The sequence below is a fragment of the Candoia aspera genome, chromosome 1 (assembly GCF_035149785.1).
Source record: "Candoia aspera isolate rCanAsp1 chromosome 1, rCanAsp1.hap2, whole genome shotgun sequence".
NCBI lineage: Eukaryota > Metazoa > Chordata > Lepidosauria > Squamata > Boidae > Candoia > Candoia aspera.
The window spans coordinates 246,627,810-246,641,044 of NC_086153.1; the positions used below are offsets into that span (position 1 = coordinate 246,627,810).

The window sequence follows — 13,235 nt, forward strand, 5'->3', positions numbered from 1 at the left end:
TTCCTCAGCTTAAATTGCTGGAACATTCACATCAGGGATGTCTGCAGGGGGGAGTGGGGGACGTCAACATGGCGGCTTCAGTCATGCAAACAATGTTACCATCTTCAATTTCTTGACTCCCCTGCGGATGTCCCTGGTTCATACAACCCTTTCAGCATGAGCAACACATGAATATGAGAAAATCTACCCAACTTTAGAAACTAAAGTGGTGTGTTTTTTTTGGTCAGCCCTATACACATTTGTGCCTTCGAGTCACTGCTGACAAATGCCTGGACTAGTCCCTGCAGATTTCTTGGCACGATTTTTTAGAAGTGGTTTGCCATTGCCTTCCTCCTAGGGCTGAGATAGGTAGGTAGGTAGGTAGGTAGATAGATAGATAGGGAGACAGAGACGGAGACGGAGACGGAGATAGATAGATGATGTACCAAAAGTCAGGCCCCATAGGCAAATCACAATATGTTTTATTAATTAATTGGGTTTTTTTTTCAGAGAGATGTTATTGTACTTAGGAATGTTCAAAGGTCATGTGTCAAACAAGTAAGGAAGTGTTTAAATGAAAATGGCAATCAATTCAAACATTGAATTGAATTTAAATATTAAATTGTCTATGGGGCCTGATTTTCTTACAACCTGTGTGTGTGTGTGTATTACATTCTAATTATTTTAGCTATTCACGTTATTTAATAAATATTCTTAGAAAGTGTGTGTGTGTGTGTGTGTGTGTGTGCGCATTGCAAATAATTTGAGTGATAGTTTATTTCATCTGAATCAGCCCATTCCTTTTCCCTAATATAATTTATTCTTATTCATATATGAAATATATAGCCTTCCTTTCTTCTACCAGTATAACACAATATACATGGCACACGATTCCTCCTATTTTCCTTAGAACAAAAACCTTGTAAGGTAGGTTGGGTAGTGAGAAAAAGTCACCCAGTCACCCAGTAAGCCTCCATGCCTGAGGATGGACTTGAATATGTGTGTTCCTGGTCCTACTTCAACACTACCATGCTGCCTGTCCCAAACCCCGCTTCTTCAGTCTGCATGTGTGCCTTCGAGTCAGTTTTTGACTCCTGGCGACTGCCTGGACAAGTCCCTGCAGTTTTCTTGGGAAGATTTTGGAAGTGGTTTGCCATTGCCTCCTTCCTAGGGCTGAGAGAGAGTGACTGGCCCAAGGTCACCCATCTGGCTTCATGCCTAAGGTGGGACTAGAACTCACAGTCTCCCAGTTTCTAGCCTGGTGCCATAACCAGTACACCAAATTGGCTCTTCATTCAGTCTAAGTCTTCATTTAACTGAAGCTACCAACATGAATCATGATAGGCACTGGTATCTAGTTACTTGGCAATCCCAGACTTGCCTATTGTTCCAATTTTTAAATATCACTAACCTTGATCTAAGAATCAACTTTACCCTCTATTAATTCCTTAGAGTTCCTTATCAATTTATCAGAATGCTTAAACCGCACTCATTGTGTTTAACGGTCATTAGTTCTTTTGTCAGTCACAGTACATTCAGAAACCGCTGATTAATCTACACTTTGCACTCTGAAATGCTCTGCTTCATTTGGGGTTGGGCTTTTTTGAGAAACAAATAAGTAATGACAATACAATAGGTCTATAAGAATAATTTTAGTGAACGATAAGCAGAAGTACAAGCTTTTAGTAACCAGGTCTCCAAGCAACCATATTATAAGGTTTAGTGCCCAGAGTAAATTAAAACACAATGTCTTTCCTGCCATCCTGCAGCAAGAAGGCAGAGCATTATAACACAAATGATTGGCCTGCAGAGGTTCCCTTTGCTTTTAGCTGATACAGCACATAAACAGATTATCTTTGAAAGTGTTTGCAAAGACAGGAGGAAACAGTTACAGCATTGACGCTTAATGGCAGCTATGAAAAGACTACGAATATTGGAAGGAAAAAAATAGACAGTTAAGGAAAGGAGTAGAAACAGAGTAGGGATATGAGAAGAAGAACCAGAGAGGGAAGAGAGATCAGAAATGCATTAGTCAGGGAGGAGAAAATATTACAGATACTATAATTATTTTGCAGAATCAGGAGGTATGCTTTTGTCCAATGGCTGGGCATTGCATCCCACTTCTATTTTCACATCTATACTGCATTTATCCAAACTTCTCACCACCCCCACCGCCCCCCCAAAAGCCATAAAGTAAGCCACTGCTGCTTGCAGAGTAATAAGTTACATTCACAGACTGAATGAATGAATAGGGTAAATTTTAGCCCATTTGCATAGGCTCCAGTAGTTGACTAAAATTCTAGAGAAGATACCAGCGTCTTTATATAGGCAATACGATAACTGAGGAAAGAATGTATCCAGGTTGGATCCCAGTTGCAAAATGTGCACAAACAAGAATGTTGGCTACACTGATAATTGAATATAAAATATTCCTAAAGAAGGCAGTGGCAAATTACTTTGCATGCTTTTTGTAAGATGCATATACTGTATGAAGGGCAGTATATGCATCTTACAAAAAGCATGCAAAGTCATTTGCCACTGCCTTCTTTAGGAATATTTTCCCAGGGGAAAGTTGGTTATATCTGGTTACATGGTATATATTAATGAGAATAAGATAAAAATTAATTATCATTTGGAAATACAGAAAGAAAAATAGACACAAAATGCATAAACTGCATTAAAAGAATGCATTTCAAAATGTGAAGAGGGTTTTTTTTTCCTTAGAAGTATGCTTATGCAGAAAAGTGAAGAAAGGAAGTTAAAGATGGAAATAGAAACTGAGCAAAATTGAAAATAATGGTATTTAGGGTCAGAGAGAGAGAGAGAGAGAGAGAATGAGAGAGAAAGACAATGAAGATTTCATTTGGAGATTGAAAAGTAATGGAATTTTTCCTCATCACTATGATCTCACTTTTTAAAGAGTTATCCTAATTTCCTGGTGGTCAGCAATCTACCCTGCAGAGCATTATGCTAATTAAATTTTTATTAGTCATAAGAAAACAGTTTTTTGTTTCACTTTTATTATGATCACTGACATGAGTAGAAAAAAATAAATCCTAAAACAAAAGTTACAGCATCATCTCATTAGGTGGCAAAGTATGTAAAATATTGGTATGAAGGTGCCAATATTAGCTCATGATTTTGTAGTCATACTACAAAGCACGTTCATTTTCTGGTATACTATATTTTAGTTCAGTTGGTTGTGGAGATCTGCAGTGTTGTGGCTTGGTTATCGAAGATTGTGAGGGATTATTATTTGGATCTGAAAGTAATTGAACTTTGCTGCCATTAGAGAGGGTGGCATTCAATTAACCCCTTCCATCGATGAAATGGATTCTGTCAGCAAAAGAGGAAGAGGGGAATTCCCCCTTCCTCTACAGCTCCTCTTGAACTCTGAAAATGCTGTGTGAAGAGCATATTTAAGGGATGAAGAGAAGTAGGGAAATTCTTATTGCACAAAGGAAAATCCATCCATGGCATTAGATTTATCTGAAAAAGACAAAGCTTTCTTTTTAAGGAGGAAAAGGTCATTTATTTGCTCAATGATCTTTCATTCCAGCTACTTTTAAACATCACAAAATCAGACTGGAGTTTTTATTTTGCAATAACAATTTGGAGTTTATGTGGCTAGGTGGTAGCATCTCACTCTTCTGCACCTTAGAAGCTAAGCAGCATCAGTCTTGGGTTGCATCTGGATGAGAAATCTCTGGAAAATTCCAAAAATGTTGGCTACAATACAAAATATTGCTAAAGAAGGCAGTGACAAATTACTTTGTATCCTTTTTGCAAGATGTGTATATGAAGGGCATGTAGATACAGATTTTTTCCCCTACAGATAGAAGCTTTTAGAGTAGCCTTATATGAGGGCACAGAGAAGCAAAGTATATAGCTGTAATGGTTGCCTATCCTAAAACACCATCAGACTCATGAGCAGGATCACAAAGATATCTGATTTATTAAAGAACAGCATGCAGGATCACAAAGAAAGCTGAGAATGGAAAAAGCGCGCCAAATGCAAACTAAAAACCCTTGGTACGAATGAGATCCCTCCCCCCGTAGAATCTTCCCAAGCTCACAATCCCAGGTGCTCCTAATGGCTTCTGATGGTCCGCGGGAAAAGTCCTTGAGCAGAGCACATCACCCAAACACATTCCATTGAAATGAACATAGATACAGAGCTTGGCACAAGGTTTCACAGCAGCTCCCTCCCAAACAGAAACGCGCGTCAGCGCCATGGCATGTGAAACGTTACGATGTACAGTGCACATTGAAACAGTGAACATGACAATAGCTTTCTGAAGAATGAGTTGCAGAGTATTTGTAGGTGTGTAAACAGAAGAGGTCTTGGTCCTATAATAAGAGATCCAAATCCTACCATTCCTTCTGAACCACTTGAAATCTGAAAGGGACTTGCATCAGTTCACCTCTAACAGCATCCTTAACTCCTCTTTTAATAGATGGTCTCTGGTGACTCCTTGGAGAGGCCTTTCTTTGCTACTTAGGGCACTTCTACAAGTAGTGTCTATGCCCATTCAGAACAAAGTACCAGACCTGGTGATCCCACAACATCAGTTGTTTTTGAATGCTGAGCCAATTTATTTCTGGCTCAGTTGAAATCACAGTAAAAGTAGTTTTCCTTTTTTAAGCACTGCAGTTTTGTGGAGCTTTGGGAAAAACCAATTCCTTTTTTTTAGGGAGGAATCTATGTGTCACCTTCAGGGTATCGGGCCTTTCAGATCCCCTCACAGGAACTGCGAGGAAAGTTTTTTCATACATGCAGACAAAGGCATGCACGATGAAGCAAGAGCATGAATGTATACCATTATTTCATTTCATTTCATTTCATTTCATGGGGGGTTGTATTGCAAGACCTACTGCAGTTGAGAGCAATGCAATGATTTTCATTCCTTGTCTGCAGCAACCAAAAGAGAAGACAACCACAAAGATTCATCACACTGCTTATAAGGGCTATGAAATGGAAACACAGCAGTGAGCAAATGACCTTAGTGTGCAACACCTCAAGGCACTGGTTCATTGACAAGATGGCTGCATTGTTTTTAACATCAATTCTCTCCACTATCTTGTTAATAACAATGTTGCTTTTTCTTTCACTGAAGTTTGTGACATTTGGGTTTTATGATGGTTTTTATTGTAAGCCGCCTAGAGTCACTTTATTGTGAGATGGGTGACTATATGAACGTGAGAAATAAAAAATAATAATAAATAAATAAAACATCCTTACCTAAATTTTTTAATGCTACTGCTTGGTAATGAGAGTTTTTCCTCTGTGTTTGATTGGAATATTTCCTACAATATTTAATATCCTGCTTAAGGATTGCTGGGAAACGGGGAGATGAATCTCTCCTGAAAAACCTTCGTAAGTTTGTTGTTTTTCCAGAATTACTGAAAAAGAGTAGTTATCTCAGTAACTGGGATCAAGACTGATCTTTCCCCACAGCAAATTATGATAGGGAGTTGGTGATCTGGTTAAAGACAACTAAGGGTAAAATAATGGGGCTCTACCTGATTATCCTTTGAGCAGTCCTCTGTGAGCCTGCCTACTGTATATGCGTGCATATGTATGAAAACGTGAACAAAAAAAGAGCCCAGTTCTTACATCTGGAAGCTCCTTATGTGTTTGTAAACAAAACAGTTGATTACATCCCAAGGTACAAACAAGGGACCAATTGACGTACAACACTAATTAGGATAAGAAAGTTGATGCCACATTGCTGGGGTTGGTAAAAGCCAAGCTTCCCAACTCAGTCCTGCACTTATTTTTATATCCATTGTGGACTAGTGTGCCACTTTTTAATTTCTTAAGCATTTTTGAGAAATTTAATTACATAATTCATCATCTTCAGCTTTGTTAACAGAGACAAACTGATTACCTCATTCCTTACTCTGGTCACACATGCCAAGATACATTATTATGCAAAGCATTCAATGGAAACTACAAAAAAGGAACTTCGGCCGTGCAGTGACGTTTGCAGAACAAAACAAAACAAAAAAAGAGTATGGTTTCTGGACATAGTTCAAGCTCTTAGTCTCAGACTGCCAAACACTGAGAGCTGAAATAAATAAGGGATTGTTAATAAAGATGCTGAATCTTATATGATTGAAATACTTCGTGGAGGTTGTTCCTCCTAAGCCTTGCAATACAGGGAAAACCCAGCAACATCTCTCCCTCTCCCTCTCCCTCTCCCTCCCTTCTCTCTCGTAAACCATCATGCAGGAATTTACAAAGTGAACTCACAAAGTGATTTACTATATGAGATAGGAAAGATTAGCTTCCAACCCTACTGAGATGCAGTACTTGTTTTGACCAAGCAGAAGTGACACAATTCATCTTACCAAGGTGAAGAAGCAACATGATTCTGACCCAGCACTTCAGGTCACGTTAAAGCCTCAGCTGGCAGTTCCAATAAAAAGGAAGAGGCTTCTGCATAGAGTTCTCCCAGGTAATGGACTGATTACAAGAGGTGGAAGAAGCAAGGGCAAGAAAGCAGTGCTGCTACTTCACTGTTAGGAGGTACACCTTGCTTGAAGAAGCAGCTTGAAAGAATGGCTTCATTCAAAGCATTGTCCTAGTTTCATGTCTGAATAAAAAGGACACATAGAAATAAATTGGTTTGGCCTCATCCAAGGGTGGGGAACCTGTGGACTTCTGATGTCCCTGAACAATAACTCCCAGTACTGTATGTCTCATCACTGTCAAGTTGGCTGATGCCAAAGGGTTTCCATCCTTGTTCTGATCAGTACATGGATGAGAAATTAAAAAGACTGGCATGTAATGAGTCTGTTATAGGACCAGATTCAGAAACAGAGACAGATAACTAGATAAATCTGGTCAATAAAAAGACAGATAGAACATATATGAAGTAGCATTCGTAGGGGTTTTTCCATTGATATGGATTTTTTTCCTTAACATGCTCAAACTTTAGGAGATTTTTAGAAGTCTGGCAAGCTTTCTTATCTGGCTGGCTTTTGGGATTATCCTTTACAGGATTGTGACAGAAAACTAGGTCCTGATACAGAGAGATCTGTGCTTCAGTTTTAATACCTAGAAGTTTTGAAGGCTATAATGAATGGATAAATGCAAGGGAGGACAGTTTATAAAGAAAAGGCAAACAAATATAAGTAAAATTAACTTAAATCCAAGTATTCCTGCTTGTGGATTAGACTGTGAAAAGCTAGACTGCCTGACATAAACGTTATAAAATGTTGCCTGAAATGAACGACATATTTTTGGTGAGATTTTAACACAGTCAGCAATGATTCAACAAAGGGAGCAAAACAAAAATGGTGTATTTTCTATTAGGAAAATGGATGTATTTAAATTTATCATCTCTGTAGGAGTCACTACTATATTTGAGAAAGACTAACTTTTGATCTCAATTAAATTATCCCTCTTCCATTTTTGGCATGATGACTCATTGGATAAAAATGTCATTTCTATCTACTTGCTCTTTTAATCATTTCTAATTTACAGTATATTTGGAGCTTGGCATGGCTAATCCATCCATTTTACTGAATGGGGCAATTTGGTCGATCAAGGAGAACACTTGTCTGTTTAAAAATATCATTAGCAGTAAAAGCTATCCAAATAGTATATACAGTTCACCTTCTTGTACACTCACAGAGCAGGAGGATACATATGTTAGGCTATGCCATGCCACTATGGACAGGGTTAGATGACTTTCCCAAGAGGTGGCTTGGAAGGGAGGGGAATTTCTCTATTTCTGTGGTATTTTCCATTACATTGACCACCAGGAGGCACCATACTACCAGTCTGATCCTTTCTGGGAACTGCTACCTACATCTTACGATTCCCAATAAGGATGAAACTGGTATTATTTCAATTATGCTTACGTTCACCGCCTTGAGTTATTTATAAAAATAATAAAGGCAGGATGTAAAATAAAATAAATAAAATAATAGCATCAAGGCACTATTTAAAGGTTCTTACATCAAAATAGATCTCCAGGATCGTTACTAAAGCTGTTACATGAACCAAAGTTATGTTAACAAAGCCAACTTTGCATGAGAACATCTTCAATAATTGCTACAGTAAGAAGAAGTCATAGCTTGACATGAAAGAGAATTCCATGGGGTCACCAATACTAAACTGATCTTAATGGTTAGTTAATAAACAGGACTGGAAGAGGAAGATGTTACTTCAAATTTCCTGGGCTCTGTTTATGAAAAAAGTAAATGTTAAAACCTGTAGTTTTAAGTAGCCCTGAGAACATAGCTGAAGATAATGAAACAGGCACAAGAATGGAGTTATATGTTTATAGACTTTCTATTCCCCATCAATATGTGGATATCCACATTTTCATCCCGCTAGTTTCTGGACTACCTTCAGATGCACTGCATGTAAAGTACCCTGAAGTAGATTACTTTTAAACTGACTGGAAAGTATTTTCTATGGTTTAAACTGACTGTTCCCCATCTTCCTTATGCTGGTCTTTGGCCATAATAAAGATTTGATTTGATAAGAAACTAAGCTGAGTTGAGTAACATGGAATGACTGACAGAGACAAAAGTTCTTTGAAGAGCCGAATTCTTATAGGAAAGAGGTTGTGTGTGAAAGATTGATTTTCTAACAGCACTTCTACCTGAGTAGACGTCAAGTCAGTCCAATATCCTTTCCTACTAGAGAAAAGTGTTAAAACTGAGGAGCAAGTAATCTTATCCCTGGCAATAAGGTGAATATCTAAAAGAACACAACAGTTTAACTAAAATACATATCAAAAAGAATTTTAAAAAGCCATTTTAAACCATTTTTTTAAAATACCCCTTTCAACCAAATTCCTTAAAAGTTACTTCTCAGCAGGAGCATCACAGGAGGGGGTGGAAAGGCCAAGATGGTGAGCATAACCATGTGACCAAAGCCCCACCCTCTATAGAGCATCAGTGCTGTATGCACATACAAAGAGGCTCAGTCATGCCTTCTTCCCTGACAGCCCCACCCCTGCACCTCAGAGATTTTTTCCACATTGCTGTGAAAAACTTTGTTCTTTTATATACCACAATAAAGAACAAGATGGAATCTTCCTTCATGCTATGTAAAAAGCCAAGTGGACTTGCAGTTATGCCCCTATATGTTCTGAAGCACCTAAAATGTTCTATACATTCTGAAGGGGCATAGGTGCACAACACTATGAGTAAGTGGTAAGAATTACTCCAAATTGCTGTGGTCACATTATAAAATTCTCAATAAAGAATATGATTTAAGAAGGTGTCATATGGAAATTTCTGTAACAGTGATCTTTTCAATGTGAAAGAGGGCTATAACAGGTATGGCAAATGTATTTTCCTCAAAAGAATTTTTCCTGAAATTCCCTTATAGTTGAACAGCATAGTTAATGCAATTAAGCATGAACAATCAATGGTATACAGTATTTCCCCTTTCTTTCAACACATCTTTTCTTCTATTAAGTCATCAGATTCCTCCAGTCTTTCATTCACATTCAGATCCACACTTCAGCTCTTCAGAATGGCTTAAACATTTAATCTGTAGACATTCTGAAAAGAAAGCTTTTGATCAGCCTCAATCACTTGGACTTTATCTCTGCAGTTATGCAACGGCCTTTTTGAAAAGAAGCTTTTGAAAGTGGCTGGTTCCTGTAGCATATGATCATGCCTCCCTCAATACAAAGCAATACCAAGAACTGTTACAGTCTGGCTCAGCTTATGTCAACCCTTTAGATATATTGGACTACAACTCTTCAGATTTTGAGATCTCATAAGCATCCTAGGTATGACTGTCTAGTGGGAGTGCATTAAGTTGAGAAATGCCACTATGAATGGGTTAACAGTTAATTCAAAATTACAACCCAGATATGGTAGGTATAGTGTTCAAGATGCTTACCATGCCACTGTGACATGATTAGAGCAATACGTGTTCAGTAGTTGAATCTACTATGTGGAATATCATCATGTGAGGATAGAATGATGTGGCCTCTCAGACAATTGCTCTGAATTCTACTGTATTCCCATTTGTAGAGGGAGACCACCAAATCCAGTTTGATTTCGTACTAACTCAATTACATATCTCTTGTAGAGAATAATTAGAACTGAAATATCTATTATTGGTACCTGGACTACAATGACTCATTTGCAAATGAAGGTTAACACTTAATTAAGGTTAAAATTAATTATGCATCACGTGTTGAACTGTGTGCAGCAGTCCCAAGGCTTTGTTTATTGTTTAAGTAGTGATTAAACAAGTAAACCCTTGGTTTCATGAACAGATAGTAGGAAAGAGATGGATTTTTAAAACCAAATGTCACTGAATTCTGGGAGTTGAAGTCCACACATCTTCACATTGCCAAGGTTGAGAAACACTGCTCTAACCTAACAACATCAACAACAAGTAGGACAAAGCTGGCAAGTAGGGAAGGGCTGGTTCATGTCATCCCCTCTCTTCTATTCTCTTCTCAGCATACTCTACCAGCTAGCTGGGACCACCAATCTTCCCAGGGCCTTTCCTTCCCTCTCTCCCGATATGGCATGTCCTGTTCAGAAGATTTTGTCCATTAAATCCAAAGTCAGCTACACTGAGATCCATTAAATCAAGTGTATACTGGACTCTTTCCCATATCAAATATATCTTCTTTCCTTTGTACTATGACAGTCATTCGTGTTAAGTTCTGTAGACATACATTAAGTATGTATCTACTTACCTGATCTCGAGAATAGGGACTATCTACTTTCTGTTTGTCAGAACAAGCTTCAATAAGAATATTCATTGCATCCAGCTGAAGCAACATCTCACAGGCCTTTGAGTCCAGAAATGTAATGTTGGCAAGTGCAGCTGAAGCCAATAGGAAAACTTCCCCAGAGGCAGCCTCTTGGCACAGTTCTAGATATTAGAAAATCCAATTAAAATATTAAATTAAAACCAGTTCATTTATTTGCTTCCTTGCATGTTTTAAAACATTTGGCGCAGTGGGGAGGAGACATCCTCGAGCAGCCCCTTTAGTTCAAATAAAAAATACACGAGTCCCTTCAGCAGGAGTCCTTGTCAGAGGCTGTGCTGTTGAACACAAGAAGAGTGCTGAAAGAATACTGAGTAATTCAGTAATTCAGTAATCCATTTAAAAAGTAAGTAATTAGGTAACCCATAAAAACAATAATATCCCAAAGGAATATAATTGCCTTGGATGCAGAGTATGGGCTTAACTCCGCTATCAACGAATGCTAACAGCCATTCGATATATTTGAAGAGAAAGGAAGTTTTATTAAGAAATGCGTAAGGACAGAGAACCCTCATTTCTATCTGAACTACATCTTTAAGAGAGAGATTCAGTAAAAGTTATTGTCCTCTTGTTTTGTAAGAAATGAACCTACTCCCATATTTGTTCATTTAGCCAATGACCACATGGTCCCTCCCAATAATGTGTAAATAGTATCCACCCCAGAGAGAGGTGTCCAATGACTTTCCACTCTTCTCCCTGCAAACTATTTCAGAAATTCTTTTATTGCCTACATAAGAGACAGGAGAAAGGAGGGCATAAAATCAGAAGGAATCTGGTAGCACTTTTTCTAACAAATTTTATTAAAAGGCATAATGACCTGCAGCTAATTTCATTAGGTGCTTGTGTGTGTGTGTGTGTGCGTGTGCGCCTTTGTATCAGTTTTGACTCCTGGCAACCACCTGGACAAGTCCCTGCAGTTTCCTTGGCAAGATTTTTCAGAAGTGGTTTGCCATTGCCTCCTTCCTAGGGCTGAGAGAGAGCGACTGGCCCAAGCTCACCCAGCTGGCTTTGTGCCCAAGGCAGGACTAGAACTCACGGTCTCCCAGGTTCTAGCCTGGTGCCTTAACCACTGGATCTTCCTTAGATACATAGAGTGACTAGATTAATGTAGGATTTAAATTGGGGTGAGGGGAGTAAGGGGGAAGAGGACAAGTTGGTTATGCAGATGCAGGTTACATGTGAAACAGATTACAAGTACCTCATCCATTAACAACTGTAATGAGTTAAAAAGCCATTACGTTTGTTGAGATCTTCTGAAACTACCTGAAACTTTAGATGTACTGTATATGAGGTCAGCATTTTTTCACTTAATGAAAAATGAAGTCCCATTTTTCCAAAATAGTCACCTTGAGGTCTACTATGGAGTGTTGTGGGAAACTGAAATGCTCTGATATCAATTTGTCCTTGTTTTGAGTCCTGATAGCAAACCTCTGTCCATTAACTGTTTTGCACATAGTTTGTCCCATTTGTCCTATGTAGAAGCCAGAGGGACACTGGAGGAATGTGAAGGTGTCTCTAATCTTGTGTGTGTACTTGTTGGGGCCTCTGATGGTGCTGGTAGTATGGATGTGGGGGCAAAGCAGATCATCTGGGTTTATTATAGGTTCTGGTTCCCACGTTAGCATCACTGTCTGCTTCAGGTTGGGTTGTTGTCTGTATGCAGGTATGGGCCTGTCACCCAGTGCCTCAGAAAGCACAGTGCCATTGTCCATTACAGGCTGTAGCTTAATAATGTATTTGAGTAGATTGAGCTGTGACCTGTAGGTGACAATTAAATCCCAAAGAAAGGCTTCATGAGGAAACTCCTTTCATGGGGCATTTTCAATAGCAATGTTATTATCATATTTAGGAAGACTCCTGCACTTAAGAAATTATGGGTAATATCTCCTTCCCCTCAAGATATTTGGACAAATCATCTCCCTAGTTGGTTGGAAAATTTCATAAGGCCATTTATCACACAGAAGTTATGGGACAAATGAGAAGAGTATATTTTCAAATTCTAAGCATCTTCTGTCTAGTGCATAGAGTAAGACACCATGATTGTCTTGCATGCTAGGATATGGTTTTTCGAACTCTTGGTAATATAGTGTATTTTTTTTCAAACATAGCTCTTGTTTGTTTGTTTGATTACATTTATATTATGTGCTTTCTCCAGGAGCTACAAGGCTCCCACTTGCCATCTTCACAAACCTGATAAAACTGAGTAGGCTGAGAAGTGAACCCTGGTCCTTGAATATCTTGGAAGGAACTGGAGGGAAAGAGGCATCAAATAGCAAAAGGTTGTTGTTGGTCATCCTTGCTTTGTGTGTGTGTGTGTGAGAGAGAGAGAGAGAGAGAGATTCTTCCTGGTCTTTTGTTCTGGGTTGTTTTTTTTTTTTGTATGTATGTATGAAATATTTATGTGTGTTTATGTTTTGTGTGCAACTATGTTCTGTGCTGTAAAAATTGACGGCCAGTTTGTACCCGAACATCAGTTTTCTACCATTGATG

The 13,235-nt window shown here is 38.6% G+C and overlaps 1 protein-coding gene across 1 annotated transcript in view; it reads right to left on the minus strand.

Annotated features, from left to right (window-relative positions):
• Positions 1-13,235, minus strand: part of INSC (INSC spindle orientation adaptor protein) — a 98,645-nt gene that overhangs the window by 6,458 nt on the left and 78,952 nt on the right. The window contains exon 8 of the mRNA XM_063293022.1: positions 10,671-10,849. Coding sequence (XP_063149092.1) covers positions 10,671-10,849 — 179 coding nt within the window. The remainder of the gene's footprint in view (positions 1-10,670; positions 10,850-13,235) is intronic.